This window comes from Rhamphochromis sp. 'chilingali' (assembly GCF_963969265.1).
Source record: "Rhamphochromis sp. 'chilingali' genome assembly, chromosome: 7".
Taxonomy (NCBI): Eukaryota; Metazoa; Chordata; class Actinopteri; order Cichliformes; family Cichlidae; genus Rhamphochromis; species Rhamphochromis sp. 'chilingali'.
In genome coordinates this window covers 2,492,813-2,515,815 of record NC_137934.1, presented here as the reverse complement: position 1 = coordinate 2,515,815, position 23,003 = coordinate 2,492,813, and the positions used below count along the sequence as shown (strand labels likewise).

The following is a 23,003-nucleotide window of genomic DNA, read 5'->3' as shown; positions in this document are numbered from 1 at the left end:
CTACACAAAATATGCAAGGGCAATGATGTTCATTTTTTCTCTAAAAAATAAATAATTGCTTCATAAACTTCATGAAATGGTTCATCATCTAAAATGACACCAACATTAGCATTAATTGCCTCAGAACATAGATGGGCTTTCTGATGATTTATTTCTTCTTCAGCATTTTTTAAAATAATTTAATGTTCAGTCAGATAATGAATTCTGACCCTTTCTCTTGAAGATAAAGGGAAACCATGCTTTTAGAAAATACAGCTGAAAGACTAATGAGCATGGCAACTGCTCTTAGGCAAATTATAAATTGACAGCAAACATTAAAAAAGTAGAGGCACTATGTAATGAAATACAAAGCAGTAAAAATTGATTTATGACCTGACTCTGGTGCTGTGCCATATGTAAATATGTTTTAAATAAATAGAGTAAGTACTGCTTTACAGTGGGAAGAGCTCCAGAGGAGTCAGCAAGGAGGAACAGATAATGCTTTTCTTTGACAGCTCCGAGAATAAATGGTGGTGGCGGATGGCAGATACACAGAGGTAATGTGAAGCATAATAGTGATAAGAACTGCACTGAAAACAAAATAAGATAAAGACGGGAAAAAGGAAGGATGGTGATGTAAGATCCATAAAGGATACAGAGGAAAAAAAACACATGTAACTCAAAACAATTACCAGAGCAAAGTAAAGGACACACACCGTATGGACCAGAATAGGCAGTAATCTGATCCCAGGTCAGATAACATCTTTAACAGCAATACTGGACTGGCTTCCTGCTCAAACTCTGTGTAAACTTTGCAACATTTCTGAACTGATAACAGTTTCTATGCAGTTTTATTGAATGCTACATTACGGTACTTTGTGAGTTGCTCAGGACATAAAAACAATGTTTCTATGCGGTTCATCTGTGGCCATTGTAGAAGGCACCTTTACATTACTCTAACAGGACGAGCGTGTTAGTCAGAAGCACAGCATGATTGTAATAACACAGTGACTCATTTCCCCTTATTTTATAGAAAGTTTTCTTTTTCTTTCTTCTCCCACGGTCACAAGGTAAAAGGACATTTGATCGAGCGAGAGGAGAGAGTGACGGAGCTACGTGCGAAATGAAAGTCTGAACCAATTCAACTGGTCTGATGAGTCATCAGACTCAAAGCTCTGTCTAGGTTTTCCATTACTTGATATATTCAACATAGAAAGTTCATCAGTGTTATGGATACGACCATTTGATTCATTTGCCTTTAAAACAAAATCTGTTCTTTTGCACACCAAAATGTAGTAAATCGGGTAAATCCATTAAAGTGGTGCAAAGACCTTGCCAAGCTTTTAGTACTTTTAACATTTTTACAAAAATGGACAGATGAAATATTTCCCACCACTGATCACTGGGAAATATCTTGGTTGAGCCTGGTCTGGCGATGTTAGCCGTCTGGCAATGGCTGTAATTTATTCAAACAGCGGTGTGAGCAGCTACCAGTAGGGATGATTACTGGTATCCGGTGCAATTATGGCACCGGTTCTGACATAAACGGTAGTAACCAGACCGAAAAGCAGCGCACATTTCGGTGCTTTATTTAGGTGCTTTTTTTTTTTCCTGAGATGTCATTAACTTTGGATTCTAGCCAATCATTTTACCTTTCCAAGCATAGTAGGCGGGCCCAGGTACGTACGTTCTTTTAGAGCAGAGCTACAGATTAAAAATGCCCAAGGCGAAGCGGTCAAAGTCTGGCTGTACTTCACAACAAAAGATGTAAATTCAGCAGCAACAAGTGCTTTAAGGTGATACTGTGATACTGTCAAAGGAGGTAACACCTCGAATCTGATGAAACACCTGGCGACGCATAGCGTCTTTTTAAAAGCCGAGAAATGCGCCGTATTTGATAGCTTGCTGCGAGACCTCAGCCCGAGCACATCTACTGCGGGTGTGGTGCCTGTTATCAGACCCTGAGTTAGCAACATCCCCCAAAAACCCGAAGAGGAGAGTCCTGGCCCCTAGCCCTGCCAGTGTAGCAGAAATGATGACGGATGATGATGCAGCAGCAGCCGTTCTTCTCTGCGTGAGCAGCTTAATGTTGTTCGTGTGTAAATTATGTTGAGTAGGCTAACCACGTTATTAAATTAATGCATGTAAGGTGAACTAGCAAACACCATCGTAGTTTCATGCGGCTGTCTTCTTGTTTGATAAAGTGAAACCATATATGCCCTATAGCTGCAGAAAAGGCTAACATTGTTATCTTTTTTACAAAAAAAACCCCAGCTAAACATGAGAGGTTTTAGGACAAAGTTTGTGTTTTCCATTGTTTAACCACCGGTTCGAGCACCGTTTAAGCACCGGCACCATTTCAAAAGTACCAGTTTGGTGCCGGTATCGGATAAAACCCAAACGATACCCATCCCTAGCTACCAGATGCCAAATACTGAAGTTTATCAAAAAGTAGCTGCTTGGTTTACCAAATGTAGATCTATTATTGTGGTATTTTTCAGGCTCAAAACTCCTAAACAATGGCGATCAAGTCAAACTAGTGTCTTTTCAAATAACTGGGCGCTCATCAACCAGGCGGTATGTGTGAACAATCGCCAGTTGACTCATATGGTTGATGAGTGCCTGACTGTCTAAAGAAGATTTTATTGATTGAGACATCACACCATTATTAAAAATAAAGAAAGAAAATTGTGGGAGTACAGCAGAGTGAGGACTGAGATGCTCAGACTACCAAACGGCTTTACAAAGTAATACAAATGTAGCATCATCAACTCCATAAAAAAAACAACTGAAGAAGCTTCTCGGATGAGAGGTGAGACATCTTCACAAAACTCAAAGAAGTCCAGTCGCTTTCTTTCCAAGCTCCTTAGAACGACAACAACAATTACACCCATTTTGCCATGAGTCTGGTGACCCAGTGTTTGTGTCTTTGGTTTAAGTGATATTCTTTGAATTATTGTTTTCTCTTTGTACTATATTTAAAGTTCCTGGTTTCTGGGTTTCTGTTTCAGTGCCTCCCCCTGTGTTCCTGGTGTCATGTCTCTAGTGCAGCTTTAGTCCTGTATTTTTTGCTCTCCTTATTTGTCTCAGTGTACTGTATGCTTAGTCTTAGTTCTCCGTCACTACGTCTTCCCTGTGTTCCACATCTAGTTACTTTTGTCTCTGCGCTTCATGTTTCCTCTGTTCCAGAGTCGGTCATGTTTCCACGTCTCAGTGTCTAATCTGTATCTTTATGAATGTTTTCATCCTTCCCGTTTTATTTTGATAGTTCCTCATCCTGTGTGCAGTGTATCTAATTTTGCTTCCTTGTTAAGGTTGATTTGTCCCAGCTGTGTTTCCACCCGTTTCCCCATCCTCTCGTTGTCCCGGTTGTGTATTTAAGCCCTGTGTTTTTCTCTGTCTTTTGTCACATTGTTAACCATCATTTACCCTCCATGCTGTGTGTTCCTCCATGCTCCTAGTAATTTCCTAGTGTCCTGTTCCTGGTTTGTTTTCGAGTTTGGGTTTCTAGTTTCCAGTTGTATTCGTCGTTTGAGTTTTCCCAGCAAATAGAAGCCAAAACATACCAAAATGTCCCAAAATACTAAATAAGCTTGAAATAAGCTCATAATTAAGCATCATTGTAATAGAGTTGTTTCAAATATACACTGTGCCTCAGGAGGTAGAGAGCAGGTCATCGACTTATCGGAACATCAGTGGTTTGATCCCTGGCTGCTCCAGTCTGACTGTCCAGTATCATTGGACTCGTGTGAATGTTGATAGAAACCAGTCAAGCCTTTTGCCTTCAGAATTTCCTTCAAAGATTCAACAAGGTGCTGGAAACATTCCTAAGAGAGTAGAGTTGCTAATCCTCCTCATCAAAAGAAGCCAGCTCAGGTTGTCGCCTCCTGGGTAAGGCTATTGGGAGGAGGTCCCAAGGTGGACCCAGAATACGCTGGAGAGATTACACTTATCGGCTGGCCTGGGAAAGACTTGATGTTTCCTCAGATAAGCTGGAGAAGGTTGCTGACGAGAGGGAGGTCTGAGCTTCCCTGCCTAGGCTGCTGCCCCCGCAACCCATCTTCAGGTAAGTGGAAGGATGATTTTAACTTTTATTGAAGTAATTGTCATGAATTTTCGAACAGCTTGCATTTTTTCATGCACACCCCAATGGGTCGCACTATTCCATCGCAGTTTATTAGTTCTTCAGATGTCAATTTTTCATATTTTAATAATTCGTGAACATCTTCTGTAGTAACACGTTTTCATATTATATTTAACACTGGTTTATTCGTATAACATTAAACAGACAACACTGTATTACATGCAATGCTGATAATGCCTGACGCGAGGTGACAGGAACTTGGCTTATGAGGTTTTTATTTTAACTCAAACAGAACACAAACCAAGACAAACTGAACATATTTACAATCTGGGCAATCAGAGAAAGTACCCAAGTACTGGCAGGGAGAAAATAATGGAACAAATAAAGGATTCTATGAAACTCAGTGGATGCAGAAATAGAAAAAGATGGAAAAGGCACTTTGCCATTATATATATATTTTTTTATATATTTCATAAAGCCAGACCACAATTCCTGGAACTTTCCTTGGCAGTTTTATTCCTTGCCACCAGTTACTAAAACAAGCCAGAGTCTGTCCTCAACTTCAGCCATTCTGCAAATTCTGGTTTGGTCGGCTCACCCGGTGGCAGTTATGAAGCCCACCGATGCTAGACCATATTGTCACTTGGACATACGCTGGGTAAAACAGTCCAATCTCTTAATAGGCACAGCTGAGGAGGTTCTAGTAGAGGCCCATGGAGCCACTCATCAATGCATTGGATTATTTGTTCCCAAAAGACCCAAAAGACCACAATAAAGGAAGAACAGTACCAATAGTTGATGGACATTTCCAACACGAGTTGTTAGATCCGAAGCCCATTTTATGAAGTTTAACTGGCATATAATAATACATATGCACAATTTTATAATGAGTGAATTTGTCCGTCGTATCTTTGATTGACCACCCAACATTCACAACAATGCTATTCAGTTTTTGCAATTCTGTATTTCCATCCAAATCTTTTCGTTCGCCATCATTTCATAAACTCCTGATGCCGATTGAGCGGTCTGAAGCAACAAATAGATGCATTTATTGAGACTTTGGATGTCTCAAAACTACTTTAAGTCTGTATACATGTGCTTTCATCTTGTTAACATGCCATTCTGACCCTTCCGTCTGAATGTCTCAGCAGAATTCGAGACTCCTCAAATCAGACGTTATTCCAATCTAGAGTTTTATGCATTCAGAAAGGTTTTTCTGCAAACTTTGGTTGTGTAACACACTGTTACTTGAGTTTCTATTGCCTTCCAAAAAGCTTGAAGCAGTCTGGCCATTGTCCTCTGACCTCTGACATCCACAAGACATTTACTCCCGAAGGACGGTCCCTCACTGAATATGTATTTTTTTCCAGCCTGTTTCTGCAGACCCTACAGATGGTTGTGGTAGAGAATCCCAGCAGATCAGCAGTTTCTGAAATACACAAGCCAGCCTGTCTGGCACCTCTCTTCCCCATTCTAAAACTTAGTTTGAACTTTAGCAGGTTGTATTGACCATGTCTACATGCCAAAATGTACTAAGCTGCTGCTTTGTGTTTTCAACAGTTCGTCCTAAACTTCTGGGCGTTTCTCTAGTTCTAAAAACACATCTGAATTTTAAAGATTCACAATGGAAACTGACAATTATACTGATTTTTAGATTAAAGCCTGAGAGACTACACTTTTACTTGTTCCTTCCACATGTGCTACCTGCTGTCTTTATACAACCTGATGCAATAAGTGTGTATGTGAGGGATGTGTAACTGTGCGTGATCAGGATGGGTCCAGTGCAGAAGTCCATTAGCCCATTAGCAGCACAACCCCAGTGGCCTCGTTGTTTCCCTGGGACCACTTAGTATGGAGACAGTGACAAGTTCATTACTCTCGCATAGATACACATCATACAAATGAGAACACTTCTATTCACCTCTCTAGGCACACACACACAAAAATACAGTCCCAGAAGCAAGGTCACAAAGCCTCAGCTGTTAGTAAGATAACCACAGACGCACATTTATATGCAGCCCTGTCACGCCCACCTTTATATCAAATACTACAACAAACATGTGCCGCAGCCCTTTGAGACGGCCCACAGAAAAACAACAACATCAGTTATTTGTTCAAACAGCAACCTTACACAACCCTTCTGCTGTTGTATGATTTATGACTCTCCTTTACAAAAAGAAATCTAAGGTTAATGTCACCTATGTTTATAATAATGGGGAGCATGATGTCTTTGTACCACAGCAAAAAGTCCTTGGACCATTCACAGTACACAGCAATGGTTTCCTTCAATGATGACAATGATTTTTCTCCAACTTTAATTCAACAGTCTTAGAAGATGCTTGGGTATGACTCATAGAGAGATATGCTAGAGACATACTGCTGAAAATAACTGTTGAATGAAATGAATTAATGAGTTGCACCAGCAAATGCATGGTTAAGATTATGGAACTGCCTGATAAACATTTCAACTTTGTTTTAAACATTTTAAAACATTTATCATCCAAACCATCCACCAGCTCGCCTCCTACCTGGCTCTTAATGTCAACTCATTTCATTCTTCGTCCTCCTAATTATTATTTTGACCATAAATAAATATTTCAGAGAACTTGCTGCCAACCGCTAGTGGTCGAAACACAATGTAACCATAAAACAAAATGTCATGATCCTGGGTCTTTTGACCCAGCGTTTTAAGTTTGAGTTTATTTTGTTCATTAAGTTATCTAAGTTCATTTGGTTATTAGACTCCTTGTGTTTTCTTCTCCTGTATTTAAGCTTCCCCTCACCCTTCGTGTTTCATGCTGCGTGTCTTATGTTATCAAGTTTGTATTATCATGCCTAAGTGTTTCTAGTTCTTATTATTTCCCCCTCGTGTTTCCAACCATGTTAAATCTCCCCTGCTCTTCATGCGTTTCATGTCTGTGTCTTACATTGTCAAGTTCTGGTTGTCGTGTCTAAGTCTGCATGTTTCCTGTTTTATTTTGAAAAGGGGTCTTGTGTTCTGTGCTCATGCGGTTAGTTTTACTCTTGCCTGTGCATCATTATGTTTATCCTAGTCAGCTGTTTCCTCATGTGTTTCCACTTCCCCTAATCACCTCCTGTGTATTTAAGTCCTCTGTTTTCAGTGTGTGATTGTCAGGTCGTCTGTTGTCCATGCCATGCTTCCAAGTTTCTTGTCTAGGTTTTTCTTATTGTTTGTTTAGATTCCCCAGTTTAGGTTTGTGTTAATTTTGCTTCAGTTTGCCTTGCCCTTTGTTTGTACCTTTTCTACCAGCCATATTAAACAGCTCACCTTTTGTTAACATTCAAGTTTTGTTCCCTGTTCCTTGGAGTCTGCATTTTGGGTCCTTTTTTCAATTCATACAGTCTGCCCTCGCCAGACTGTGACAACAAAAGCTGCTTTTATGCTGCTAAAATGAAAGGAGCAGGTCAGGTAAGTAGCAGAGGGGGTTGGTAATCTGTGTCAGCTGCTTTGGTGTCAATGAAATTAACAACAGGTGTCACTGGAGGGGCAACAATGAGACAACCCCCAAACACACATGGTTTTACAGGTGGAGACGACTGACATTCTCATCTTTTCTGACTGTTTTTCACTAGTTTTGCATTTGCCTACAGCAGGGGCGATTCTAGGATCAGAGCTTTGGGGGTGCTGAGCACCCAGAGAGCTGCCCAGCCAGGCAAGATAAACTTTACACGTCACGATGAGACTTCTTCCCTGTCTCTGTCAGTCCTTGCATCCTTAAATGTCTCCAGTTGTCCTGAGTTCTCTCAAACTGTCTCCTTGGTGCATTTAAACCCCTGTTCCTCCCTGTCCTCATCGTCTGTTGTCTTCGTCTCCGTTATCAGTCATCATAATTTTACCATCTCTGTGCAAGTCTGCAAATTTCTTTATTGAATCATACGATTCTTAAATTCATCAAGTCTCTGTGCCTGGGTCCTCGTCTCAAAACATGACATGGTAAATGGTAAATGGCCTGTATTTGTATAGCGCTTTTCTAGTCCCTAAGGACCCCAAAGCGCTTTACACAACCTGTCATCCACCCATTCACACACTGGTGATGGCAAGCTACAATGTAGCCACAGCCACCCTGGGGCGCACTGACAGAGGCGAGGCTGCCGGACACTGGCGCCACCGGGCCCTCTGACCACCACCAGTAGGCAACGGGTGAAGTGTCTTGCCCAAGGACACAAAGACCGAGGCGAACTCCCAACTCTTGAGCCACGATCGCCCCATCACATCACTGTTTTGTACATTTTAACACAATTTAATCCCCACATTTGTGAAAGAAAAGCAAAACACTTTTTTTGAAATGTCTGTAACAAAACCATCAAATCTGATCAAGGTTATTTAAATGCTGCAAAAGAAGAATGGATTGGAATAAAAAAATGACGCTCATAGTGAGTAAAAAGTAAACAGTGCAATTTTTTTGGACAGAGATTCACTTTTAATGTGTATGTATAATATAATATAGGCCCCACCCCTGTATTAGGGGTCACATCAGTGTGAAAAAACTTTAAATTTGTCATTCTAGTGAACAAAGGAAAATCCCACCAATATTTACATTAGCTTTTGTTTGGGGGAAAAAAAAAAAAAGACCAACAGCTAACCAAATTGTGGGGCTGAAAGTCTAAATTCTAACATCTTCTGAGTGACAAAACCTGGATTTCTGATGGGCTGGTGTCTTTCTAACAAAAACTAATGTAAAGCATTTGAAATTATGTTTTTCACCCTCTCTTAGAAACTCTGTTAGACCATGAATGGCAGCATGGCAGGCCACTCTTTGGCTATAGCTATTTACTATGTTGCTTGCATTGGTTTAAATTACTCTAACATTAGAACTGGTAGATTCAAAAGAGATGAGTTTAAAAAGGAATCTTAAAGAAATGTTTTGTGTTTAACCAGGACTTGACTGAGGCCACTGCACAGATTGAGAAAACCACAATGAACATCTGTCTCCAGAGGATGCACCAGGCAATGACTTTTCTGACGTTGGCATCATCATCGAGGGTATAGTAGTTCTTCAAGATCTGGATAACGTGACCTTTGCAGTAGCCATGCTGTTTGGACCATTTTTATTCCTTCAACATGAGTTACCCATCACAACTCTGCTACACTTTTGAGGTGATTCAAAGGGTGGTAATGGAGTTGGAAGCAACTCAGCTCTCAAGAAAAACTCACAACTAAGACAAAACTGCTCCTGCAAGGAAAGCTCACTGTTATGCATGCAAGCTGATCAGCTCTAGGTGAGAGGACATTTAAATCTCACACTTGTTCTGCTGCATTTTTGAAGCTCAATTCCAGGAACAGATCGCAGGGTTCATTTTTATATACTCTGCAACTGCCATGAGGACGAGCCGTTTTTGTTGTTGTTGTTTGTTTTTCCTTTTGCTCTGTACAGCATTTTGGCAGCATTTTTAAATTTCTCTTTGTATTTTTTCTTTCTTTTACTAGTGAAGAGATGTAGCGTGAACAGTTATACAGTCTAAATATCCCATATGGGTCGTGTGAAATGGTATTTTCAGTTTCATTCAGTTGAAGTAAGGAACGTTGAATATTTCTAAGTGTGCTGTTTTGAACCAAGATGTCACAGTATGATCAGTGCTGTAATTTTTGACAGTCACTGTATCAATGTTATTTTTGCATCTCTTGAATAAAGGTTTTGACCTGCAAGTGCTAATTTCTTTAGTTATTGGGGTAAAATGGGTAATGTTAATAGGAAGGTGTTTGCCAATTCAGTAACCTAATTTAATGTTAATGGAAACTAACATTACCTCAAATTGTTTAGTTATAATTGTTGTTTAACTGAATCTTGACGTCAGAGGCCTTAAATAGAATGTTTTGATTTGTTCTTTCCCAACATTTTTCAAAAGAGTCTAATTTCTTTGCTGTGATTGATTCCAGAGAACACGGAAGAACTGACATTATTTAACTGTTGATTTATATAGATTCAGTAGTGGAGTAATGTCAGTTTAATTCTTTACCTACTGTCAATGCAGTGAAATTAGACATTTTGTTTTGAAAGGTTACTGGTGGATGCCAGCAACCATCTTGGAAGAGAACAATACAATCTGTTATAAGGCCTCCATTTGAAAATTGTGTATTTGATACTAGAATATAATAGCAAAATGTAATTTGAAGATAACATGTAGTATTTAAGTGACCAAGTAGTATTGGGTAAAAGTTATTGAATGGTGTTGGGATAAAGTGAGAAAATTGTGAAGGATTAAAATATTTCAAGAGCTCAAATTACTTCATCAAAACATGTTTAAGTCACATTTTATCAACACAAATTGCACAGGTTTATTGAACATGAATAAATTGTGTTAATTTAACTCAATTGTTTAAGTTGCTGCCAAAGCAAAACATCTGTGTGCAACAAATGTCCACCATTGAATTAAGTAAATCCAACAACATATTTTTTTCAGTGTATCTCAGTGTACTTTCAACCAAAAGGCAAATAACCAAACCACATGAACATCTAATAAATGATATAAATATTGAAACACTGATCCAACATTATTCCTGATTAATGGATCATTTGATTTTACACTTTTACCTGAATGTGGCTCCTTTTTTTTTTTTTTTTTTTTTTTTTTTTGAAAAAACTTCCTTATATCCATTATGAACCTGTCTGTCTCTGTACACACACACACCGGGAGTTATAAGGTTAATGGGCATTCAGTCAGTTAGCTAGTTAGTATCCATTTCAAACAGGACAGTGGTAACAACAGCAGGCTATGGACAATTATAAGTTTTAGATTTTAAATAGGCTGTATACATTTCAATGGGAGCAACAGGACGGTCAAATGTTGCCGATTTTACTACAGAGCAGGACAGATTGTAGGGCAGCAAACATCGTTGGAAAACATGTTTTCAACACTGCAGGTTACCTGGTGTAATGTTTTTCAGGTAAAAAGAAACATGGTCTGACTCCTACCAACTATATAAAGAGTAACTGAAGGTTAAATGCAGCTAGTATGTCCTGTTTTAAGCCAGGCTCTTACACCTCCGCTCAGCTGCGTCTCAGACACCATCGCTCTGGCAGCAACGGTGCTAGAGCCAGAGCAGGGGAGAGGCGAGCTGGAACAAACCATTTTGGGAGGGGGGGGATTTCTATACTTTTGTTATTAAATGTTACGTCTCAACCAAGTACTGTATGCTTTTTATACTTTTAGCAGTGTGCCACACAAACAGCAAATATTGTCAAAAAAACTAAGAAATCTTTGGGGGTGCTTTGATTCATTTTGGGGGTGCTTTGATTCATTTACCCCCCAAAAATGGGCTAAAAATCACCCCTGGCCTACAGTCAGTGTCACTACTGGTAGCATGAGGTGATAACATGTAGTCCAACATCTCCAGGATGCCGTTGCCTGAAGGTTTGCTGTGTCTCCCAGCGCAGTCTGAAGAGCGTGGAGGCGATTCCAGGAGACAGGCAGTTACTCTAGGAGAGCTGGACAGGGTCGTAGAAGGTCCTCAACCCATTAGCAGGAATGGTGTCTGCTCCTTTGTGCAAGGAGGAGCAGGGTGAGCACTGCCAGAGCTCCAAAATAACCTCCAGCGGGCCACTAATGAGAAAGTTTCGGACCAAACAATCAGAAACAGACTTCACGAGGGTAACCTGGGGGTCTGACGTCCTCTAGTGGGCCCTGTGCTCACTGCCATATAATCTGTGTTTTGAGTTTTAAATTGTTTTTTAAATTGGAGATTTGCCCATGCTTGGGCAGATGGCCTCTTTCAAATGCACACAAATGAAAATCAGAGCCACAAACCCATCAGTGGCCCCATCGCGTCAATGATGGATCATTTCCTCATAGCCTAAAAATAAAGCAGTTATTTCAAGTGCAGTTCTATTGGTGGTGCTGGTCTGTTCTTTTTTTCCCCCACACCGTCAAACTGGATGCTAGCGACACTGCTCTAGTCCGGTCGTCTTCTTGCCTGCCTTCTCTGAGCCAATCGGCCTCGTTTCTGCGTGCTTTAAATTACAGCACTTTTCTGTCATTCTACTTTTCAGACTCTCATTCGTGCAATGTAACGCCTTTAGGTCCTGATCCCTATAACCACTGCGATCCCATCCATCTATGATGGGTTATCAGAGTCTAACAACCAAATAGCTCGAGTGAATTCCATATCTCAATAAATCATGTTCTGTTCTTCCAAATGATCTCTCCTTAATCAATATGACTCTCTGTCTAAGGCTACAGATGAGATCCTCGTGTGTTTTATGGTAGTGGCTATACTGGACTGTCAAAGCTACCGGTAGTGACCAAACAATTCGCCCAGTGTGTCAGGGCTCAGAGATAAAGCGAAGAACTCAGTCACTCAGGAATGAGTCACTGCCTGTGCTACTGTAGCCACAAGACAAATGCATGAAAGGACAAATGGATAAAAGCATGGTTGAGCTGTGGATTTTCTTCAAATACTATCAAATTGGCAAGGAATTTTGTTCCATAACTGTCCCCTGCTGCTGGATTTGTACCTCTAGACAAAATAAGAGCAGTTTTTTTGTTTTTAAATGAAGAAGTAGAAAAAAGACGACTATGCTGAGCATCATTCATTGCATTTCACACATACCTTGTTTTCATAGTTTTAATTAAATGTAATCCATGTCATGTTTTCCAACTATGGTAAAGTTTTAGTTTCACTTTAACGGGAAGAAGCTTTTTCTTCCTTGAAAGACTTTTTACCAATTAGTGCCACCAGGGCACTGCCCTTGAAGAAACCTCCGCTTTCTTTTACAGTTAAATGGACAACAAAACACTCATGCTTCACTCATAACTGAGTGTTATTTATGGATTTTCCAACACTGTAAGCACAATGCGTAACAGGGCATCCTTGGCATCTTTCCCATTTGTCATTCGCCTCCACTGACACTCAAATCCCTCCGTGCTCAAGTCAACAAAACAAAAGAGGAGAAAACAAAGGAAGAGATGAACTGAGAAAACATACTCCCATTGGTTAGAAGGGCGGACGTACGGAGAGTGGGAAAGGGAAGAGAGGCAAGGATGTAGATCAGGAATAGCAGGGGAAAGGTCTAACAGAGACTAACGTAAGTGAGAGGATAACATCGGGAATGGCAGGAACAGCTCAGAGAAGGAAGGGTGAGTCAGACAGAGAGAAAGGAAAGAGAGACAACTACAGAGAGTAAATAGAAGAGCATCTGAAAGAAACTGATTAGTATTCTCTAAAACACAGCTGACCAAAGCTTCCAGCAATATGCTCGTGCTTTTTGCATAAACACAAGGAGAAACACAGACCTGTGCATGCAAGCAAACAGCAAATGTTTGCAGCTGCAGATTTATACACAAGCCTGAAAGTCTGTGGCATTTATTTGTTCTTCAGACTTGCAACCTTGCATGGTTCAGCAGATTCAAAAAGACATGAAATATACAATTACTTTGAATATAAAAAATGTATTGCGTGTTTAACGGAACAACACAGACATAATTTTGTCTCTCAATAAAAGGCCGTTCTAGGTCTAATAACACCATTCGCTTCAATTTATATGCTGCTGAAAGTGATGAAATATTCCACTGAGGTTGACAGAGGGACCGGATATTAATAAAACTGTTTGGTGAATTATTATCCCTGCTTTCCTTTCTTTTATCTTCATCTTTTCTTTATCGCTGTGAAATAGCCTGATCCCTGCGTCTCAGACGAGAGATAAAATAAATTGCCTACTTTCCCTCGCCACAGAAAAATGCGTGACGTCTGATAAATTTAGCTTGTCGGAGGGTGAACACGAAAAAAAACAAAACATCCTGGGTGTAATTTGCCGAAGGCCATTTTTTAAAGTGATTTCAGCTTCTTTTTTTCAATATGTGTTGATGGACAATTTAACGGAGAAACAGAAGACGAGGAGATGTAACAAAGCACAAGAAATCCACTGCAATCCGCCTGGAAACCATCCTCACCGACCGTTTATGAGGAAACATCCTCCGTATACTCACCACCCTCTCGAAAAGCAGCGATTTGTGGTTCGCATTACACAGACAAAAATCAGACAAAGATCTACGAGCTCATTCAAAACTATCCTGTGTGGTTATAATTAAATATCACTCTCAATCAGTGCACTTAAATACAACCAAACTAACACAAAGACATGCAGCGACCCACAAAGTGCGAGGCTAAAACAGTGCCACGTGAACGACTGGAGGGCAAAGTGCACGAGGTCACAGCGCACATAATCCGAAGGCGCCGCAGGAGAAGACTCATTGTTGCTGTGGCAACAAGCATTACTGCCCCTGACCACACACACAAAAGAGAAAGTAAGAAGCGGGTGGAGGGAGAGTAGCGTACGCTAAGACTGATACAGACACGGCTGCTGAGAGCAGGCCAAAGCACTGAGGGCTGGAAGAAGAGACGGAGAGAAAGCATTGAACTGTTGCCGACAAATAAATTCAACCCTCCGCTTACAAGCTCTGTGATTGGAGAATGAACAGCTGTTCGGTTTGACCCGCGCACCGTGTAAATGCAAGCCTGCCAGCCAGAACGGGAGAGCGTGAGAGTTCTCCACAATGACAGAAGAAGAGATGGAGGCAGAAAAAAAACGTGAAATGGTGACAAGTGAGAGAGGCAGCAAGAGAGGTTAAAGGTCAGAAAAAGGGAAATGGAAGAAAGGTGATAAAAAGAGTGACCAAAAAAGACAAACACCACATGATCAATTGTTGCATTTCAGCATCTTTCCATATGAGTTTTGTCTGGTCTGTCGCAGCCCCTCACCACACTAACAATGTTTGTCACTGCTCTCTAAAATACTCACGCATATGATTAATGAATGAGACACGAGTCATTCATGTTTTCTGGTTTTCCACAGCTGTGATTAAGGTTTGGTCAAATGTTAAAGGATGTCAAGCACTGTTGGGAGCACGCTGTGCAACAAGCGGTGCTCTAACCCTAACAGTATAGAAATGTTCATCAGAATCCTAACACAGCATCATTAATGAGAATAAAACGATCTTTTCACCATTGTAAGACAAAATCCTCCTTTTCTTTTTCTACCAGTAAACACAGAAATAGAGTTGTTAAAAATCTACACCCTGGAAGGACTTTTACAAAAGTTCAGTTTTCAGTTTATATGGGAACGAAAATCATAGAAAAAAAGATTTTCTATGTTTTTTATACCTAAACACTAATGTGCCTGTGGACAGGGCCTCAGAATCACTCACAATAAGCAGCAGCTCAGCGGTCCCCAACCCGCGGGCCATGGACCGGTACCAGTCCATGCGTCGTTTGGTACCGCGAGAGTTGAGGCTCGGGTGGTTTTCAGGATTTTTATCGTTAACTCAGTTTCCCCGGGTCTTTTCCCACGTTGTCGTTGTGTGTCTTATTTTGAAAGAAATATTTACCCGTTACCATAGCGACCAGAGAGCATTAAGGGGCAGAGGAGGATGTTGCTGGCGCATTTCAGAAGTACGCTGCTAATAAAGTTACACAATTACACAGTGAATTTGCATTTATTATTATGTTTACAAAATAGCACCGTTTTTGTCTTCGTCATATCATTTTATTTTGTTGAATTTACCCGCGACACCTTAAAGCCCGGCCTGTGAAAATGTTGTCTGACATTAAACCGGTCCATGGTGCAAAAAATGGTTGGGGACCGCTGGATTGGATTATTAGATGACTACTTATTGGCCTAAACACTGCCACACACCAAGAGAGTCCTGGGTTTGAACCCAGGCAGGGCCCCTCTATGTGTGGTGTGCATGTTCTTTAGTTTACCACAAAGTCTACTATGGAAAAGACATACTAGTCCTCTAATAACATTAATGAACACTTTCAGATGCAGCACGCTTTAAGGAAAACTTTAAATCCAAACTAAAAAATGAAGGACAAGATGAGAAAGTTCAAAGGTTAAATTATAGCTGTATCCCCTAATGGAAATATTACAGTGTGGAAACTTGATGAGAGAGATGCTTGCCCAGGCACACTTTCTTGTAAGCCCTAGGAAACAGACTCTAATTGAAGGTCAGCTAAATACTCAGAGCTCCGTTAACTGTGTGTGCACTTATGTGCGCATAAATATGCAGAGTCACACACAAATGGCAGTGTGCATTCAAGTGCACTCACACAGACAAGCACTAAACTAATCCACAGACAAACAGAGAGATGGAGAGACAGACCTGATCAGGTCACAACTGGTTAGCTGTGATCTGCATGGGAATGAGGTCATTAGGTCTGTGGGACTTACAGATATTATTTAATTTGTCCAGCCTTCAGCACAGCAGAGTCTAATCTCTCTCTCTCTCTCTCTCTCTCTCTCTCACACACACACACACACACACACACAAACATCTCCCTGCACAAACTATCACCTCGCATCCAACCTCACTGTACTTAAAAACATACAACAATCTTCTCCACTGCAGTCTCAAGCTTCATGACCCAAACACTCACTGGCATAGCTACTCTCACTTACACCAATCCAGTAAAATCCCAGCTAAGCATCACCAGCTAAACCAAATCCCTTTGGCTAGAGGTAAAATCCAGTGGAGTGTCCCACCTAAACACACATTACTTTATTGATTCACAAACGCCTTACAGCCTGGGCTTACGGAGAGCTTTCCAGAACATCGTCTACTTTAGTGGTTCTCAAACTTTTCACAATGAGCACCACCTCATAAAATATATGGCTCTTAAAGTACCACCTTTATGACCTACATTAAAGTACAATAGTATATTTATTTTAATTGTCATAAACATGATGTGATAATAATAACAACTGTACTGCATTAAAACATTCACAGCAGGTGGGATCGCCAGTCTTTAAGTGATGACGTATGAACCCTGCTTCCGGGGCCAGTCTACTTTGTGTTTATTAAGGCTGTTGTGTTTTCAACATGTTTTAATGCTTTGTATCTTCTTCTATTTAATCTGAACAAGCCTCTACAAACAGTCAGTGATCACTGTCGGCCTCTTTCGGTTTTTATTACCACTGTTCATTTTAAAGCTCAGTTTTTAAAACCCTGCATGTAACTACAGCCCCAGCCCATGCAGCAGTATATTAATGACTAACCTTGTATTGTGGTACAGTTGTTCTCCTGACTGAAGTTTGGTCCGTTTACAGCATCCTGCCAGCCTCACATTAACTTTTATCGAGTGGAAAAAAGTTAGCGTTCATCCTCCAGCTTCACTGTGTTTATGCTAACATAGCTGTGTAGCTAGCCACTACGTAGCACATCATTATATACCAGCTAGCCCAAGTTCAGTAACCCTACAAACGTCACTGCTGTTTAGTTGTCTGTCTTAATTTATGTAGGAAGTGATAGCAGAGCTGTACGTTTGAACTTTTCAGAAATCCCTCAATCAGAACATGGAGTATTATTTATTCTTAACATTTTTTGAGAGATTTCACACTAGAGGGAGCCCGCGTGCCACAGTTTGAAAATGACTGGTCTACATGTTGTTTCGGTGTACTGTCACCAGGGGGCAGTGTCAGAAATAAATGGAACAATCCGGTTGTTCAGTCTGACGTCACTAGCCGTGTCTGGGCCTAAACTCCGCTGCAGGTCCATATATCAAACGATCACTATGGCATTACTGAGAGTTGAAAAACTGTCTAAAGTCTTTCATCTTTAATAAAATGATCAGCGTTCTGCTCTACCAGGTGTAACAATTGAGTTTAACATCCAGGCATCCATGAAAACGGAATTTATGACATTTAACGGAGTTAGAAGTTAGCAGGGAGTTAGCTCGCTAGCTTCTATCTAAATACAATATAACATGTCCTGACTGCCGGGTTTTGGAAACAAATTAAAACGTACAGCTCTGCTATCACTTCCAGCATAAATGAAGACTGAAAACTAAACAGCAGTGACGTTTGTAGGGTTACTGAAGTTGGGCTAGCTGGTATATAATGATGTGCTACGTGACCGCTAGCGACACAGCTATGTTAGCATAATATAAACAAGCTAACTTTTTTTCCACTCGATAAAAGTTAACGTGAGTGTTCTCGGTGGTCAGGAACAAATGTAATCGCATGGCAGGATGCTGTAAAAGGACCAAACTTCAGCCAGGAGAACAACTGAGATAATCCATCCACAATACGAGGTTAGTCATTCATATACTGCTGCATGGGCTGGGCTGTAGTTACATCCTAAGGTTTTAAAAACTGAGCTTAAATAAATGATTAGCGGTAATAAAGGGAGGTCAACAGTGATCACTGACTGTTTTAGGAGCTTTTTGAGATCAAATAGAAGAAAATACATAACATTAAACATGTTAACAACACAAAAGCCATATTAAACGCAGACTACTTTAGACCCGGAAGTAGGATTCGTCGCGTCATCACTGAACAACCGGATAACGTGTATGACATGAGTCATCGTTGTGGTTCTCTCTGCTCTGTTTAACTCATTTCCTTTCATTTGAACTTTTTAAACAGTCGCCCTTCATCTTACACACAGCACCATCTTCTACTGTCCGTTTGTTTTTTGTTGGTCACTGGTTGCAAATCTAAAATTGCTCCGTTTAGCAAAAGAGCTACTAAAATGAACAAAAACGTGGTTACATGAATTCTGCTTCACGCAGCACCCTCTAACCAAATATGAGCGTTTTCACTTGTAAGAACACGGCTGATGATACACGACAACTTCAGACCTGAACTGATTCTGGTGACATTTTTTGGACTTTTTGCCTAGAAACATATGAAGAGTGATATTTGAAGATTAATACCAGTCTCATGTCAGGGCATCAACTTTAAAGTTACAGGTAAGAGGTGATTAGCATAGCTTAGCATAAAAACTAAAACCAGGAGGTAACTGCTCTGAGCTCTCTCACAACATTTATATAATTTCTATATTTCAGCTTACCCATTACCCAAGCAGTACTTTACCATAGGGTTGCCAACTCCCTGAAAAAATAAATAAGGGACACCTCGTGGCCAGGGCCGGGCAACCCAGTTGTCTTCACCCTTCCCAGTGTGGTAGCTCTTTTTTGTGTGTGTGAAATTATTTTTTAACCATTTGACTTGAATTTGATTTAAGCAGATGCATATTCTTTGTGATATGACCATATGGGAAACAAATGATCATTTAGCCATTTATTTTTAGCTCAAAATGACAACATTAACACAGTAAAACAGGTCTCTTTCTTAAACAGAAGCCTGTCATGCTTAACTTTTGAGAATATAAGTAAATCTTTCTTTAAAAGAACTCTGTCCTGCTTAACTTAAAATAATAGAAAACAATAGAACGAAAAATATTCTTGTAACTATGAACATTTAGTACATTTGGCTTCAGCTGAGGTATTATTTCAGCTTTTCTAAAGCTAATCAGCTGCTCCTGTTTGTAAACCCACTTGTTCCCATGATTACGCATCATAACTCATCATCATTATTCATCTATGTATTACTTTTATGTATTAGTCATCTATTTGTTGTAATCATCTATCCTTGCAGTTGTTTATTACACAAAATAAATTATATTATCACACTTCTGGCCACATAGCGCTGATATTCACTGCACATGCCCATATTAACCTTAACCAGAGGGTTTAAAAAACAAACCAGTGTTTACATACCATATCTGCTTCTGCCGTGGCCTGGTGGACAAGAAATTGGTTAAGGGTTCCCAGAGCTTTCACGCCCCTCATGTTCTTCATGTGCCCACCATTAGAAGCATGCCTATGGAAAAAGTGCGCCGGCACACAGTGCAGTGCGCTTTATAGGTGTTATGGTGACCTTTTCCAGCCAGGTGTTTCCCTTTTCCCATTCCTCCCTGTACTTTTGCAGCCTTTTTTTTCCCTTTCTCTGAGGGAAACAAACATTGCTGCTCTAATGCTGGGCTCACACTGTGCGATTTTTGGCCCATTTTGAGACGATTTTTGAGTCGTGCGACCGATTTGGTGATTGGCCCGATTTTGGCCTTCATCGTGCATCGTGTAGTATACGTGGGGTAACGAGAAGCGATTAACACCTTGAGCAGCTCCCGATCATCAATCGCTCGTGAGCCGCTCACACTGCTCACGCACAAACAGGTAAACGCCGTGAAAAAGATGGAGCAGCACGGCTGTGCAGCGTGTGATCTGGACACAAGTGATGGAGGCACAACTTGTAGAACTTTGGAAAGCTCATCCGAGCCTTTTCGATGTGGCCTCACAAAATTATCACGACCACAACAAACGTGAAAATAGTTGGATCTACACTGCTGCTCAATCACAGCTGCCTGATCAATGTTTTTCATTAGCAATTTAGCAAAGTTGATGGTGGTGGTGTGTCTGTGTGAGTGAAAGACAGAGAGAGCGAGCGACAGATTGTCTGTTATAACCTTCATTTTATGGAGGCACAGTGTGAGCTCTCAGGTCGCATCAGAGCATCGGGCGGTATAGTGTGAGACCTGCATCGTGACCTACCAACTTCTAACCCCTGCGAGTCAATCGTGCAGTTTGAGCAGGAGCTGAATAACGCGACTGAAAAAATCGCACAGTGTTTGCCCAGCTTTAGGTGTACTGTCGTCCGAGACTTGCACCGCAGTGTCGGCGTTTGTTTCCCTGTTGGCCATGCTTCTTGTTGTGGTCATCTGTTGTCTTCCGGTATTTTCTCCGCAAGCGACCTTTCCTCGACCAATGAGACGAGCGGTAATCTGAATTGTCATACTCGAATTGTCATAAGTGTGCTGTCAGCTCATTGGTCACAAAGCAGGAGAGGGGCTGGGAATTATGTTTTCAAACAAAGCGTTAATTCCATTAACATTTATAGACTACTTTTGATTCTCACTGTATTACGGGACAAAGTGCGTCCCTTATTAGCTCAATACGGGACGTGTGCTTTTGTTTCTAAATACGGGACGATTCCGTTTTTTAAGGGACGGTTGGCAACCCTACTTTACCATAAGACACATATGTGGTGATACTGAACAAGGATATATGGTTTCTGTTGAGGTTTTGTGGACGCATGACCATCAACCATGTGATATGAACCTGTTTGCCGTTTTGGACGTGTGACAATCAATGGCAGGAGTCTCAAACTCGTGGCCCGGGGGCCCACGTCACCCCTACATGCTTTTTGTGACATTTTTGTTTGGTGGTGGTGTGCCGTGTGATTTTTCTAATGTGAAATATGTGCCGTGGCTCCAAAAACACCGAACTAGACTATCTGGTAACCATCAGAAAATAATGGCAAAATTACTTCTAAAGTCCCAGTCACTAACCAACAGACTGGTCAGTGAACCTGTGGTAACCACCTCATGCTCGGGAAAAACATGAATTCCCTAACCGGTCGGCAAAAACCTCCTGAAATCTTTGGTCACCGGCTGCGATTGACGTTCGTGCCTATGACGACTTGTTGCTTTACTGTGGCTGCATATGGAGCATCCCAATGATGCTAATCTAAGAATAAAAGATGGACACTTCAGTTTTAATTTCAGTGGACAATTATTACAGACTGCCCAGTTTTCATCAGCCTAGAAAAAAAAAAAAGCCGACAGCTGTTTCATTTGTTCTTCATTTTCACATTTGTCTTCCATTTCAGTAATACGTCTCCCAATAATATTATTAAATATTTATACACCCAGAATCCATTTCCCTCCTCCCCACGCTGTGTTCCTGAATGTAATTCACTGGAAGTCTAACAAGAACTCAAATGTATTTCGATAAAGCAGTAAAGCACACAATTTTCAAACTGACACAGATAAAGACTCAGAGAGTCTGAGTAATGCACACCCACACCTTCAGCTACGAAATGTTTCAGCAAAAAAACACCCACAGCCACAAAATGAATCTGCCTATCTGTACAGTACGAGTGTACTGTGTAATTGCTTAGGTGCTAAACGTGCTCCGTCCCAGGACCGTGTCCTACAAGTAAACTCAACTGATTTTCAAATGCAAATGGACTGTGGTGGAATGGAGAAAGGGAGAGCTTTAAAGCTCCATATTTGCATCCCATGTATCAGGTTGGTTTTTTTTCCCCATATTTAACGATGACCTGGATTTTTCTTTCAACTTCAAAAACTGGTTTAATTTTATAACATCACTATATCATAGTTGCATTTCCAGATATTTTCCCAGAGCAAGTTTAGGGGTCTCCATCCATATATTTCAGTCAGGGGAAGAGTTTATTAGCAACAGCTGTATTTGCAGAATGTGAGTGAGTCTGTGAGTTATTAGTTTTACATGCCTGTGAGCCTGAACAAACTCAGAGTTGGAAGTTGAAGAAAAGATGAGCGCACAACGGGAGCTACGGAGCTAACAAAGGAGAGACAGGAGAGAGACGGCAAAGCAGAGAGGAGCTGCCAAAACACAGGGAAGCGTGCACAGAGTGGGGCATTAAAAGCATTAAGAACAAAGATTATAACTACATGGAAACTCTGGTACATAACATGTGCAGATTTGTTCATTCGCCATCTCGACTGTTCATGAGCCTCACTCTTCAATAAAGCTGTTGTGGACTCTGGTATTTTCTCTGTCTGTTAATCAGTCTCTTTTTCTTTCTCTAAATTGAAATCTGATTCGTGACTTTGTCACAAATACCAATAACCACAGTAATACCTGTCTTTTGTTAGGTCTCTACCCCAAACAGCAATTATAGCTCATTCTTCACAAGGTAAGTGAACCCTGCAGTGACACAAGCTGTCATAAGCTGCTTGATAAATGCCTGGCGTGCGTGTTATATGCAAACTATCGCGCACCTTTTGAGATATTTTGAGGACATGCCGACTTACATTGTTGGGAGAGACTGTGAGGACACTCCTGCTCTTCCTCATCTTTCCGTAAGTATCTCTCGTGCTGTCCAAACACAGCAGCTTCACGTGCAAACCTGGAAAAGACAAATAGAGAGAATTATCATTTCGTCTTTTCTGGAAACATCCAGTTATAATAATCTATATTTTATTAGGAGTAACTCAGAGATCATGGTTTTTTTAAAGAAAAAACACGTTTTTACTGCTTGTGCCTGTCACCTGTACACAAACACACATGCACCAACAATGAGTTTAGGATTCAGGCTCA

At 40.8% G+C, this 23,003-nt stretch overlaps 1 protein-coding gene across 2 annotated transcripts in view; it reads right to left on the bottom strand.

Annotated features, from left to right (window-relative positions):
• The window catches only part of pde4ba (phosphodiesterase 4B, cAMP-specific a), a 177,357-nt gene extending 154,562 nt beyond the window's left edge, over positions 1-22,795 (bottom strand). Inside the window, exon 1 of one of the 2 annotated variants that reach the window (XM_080887380.1) lies at positions 22,718-22,795. In XM_080887380.1, coding sequence (XP_080743506.1) covers positions 22,718-22,759 — 42 coding nt within the window. In that variant the 5' untranslated portion in view covers positions 22,760-22,795. Of the gene's footprint in view, positions 1-19,580; positions 19,931-22,717 lie in introns of those variants that run through there. The other variant, XM_080887379.1, reaches the window with a different exon arrangement.
• Positions 22,796-23,003: the final 208 nt, after the last annotated feature.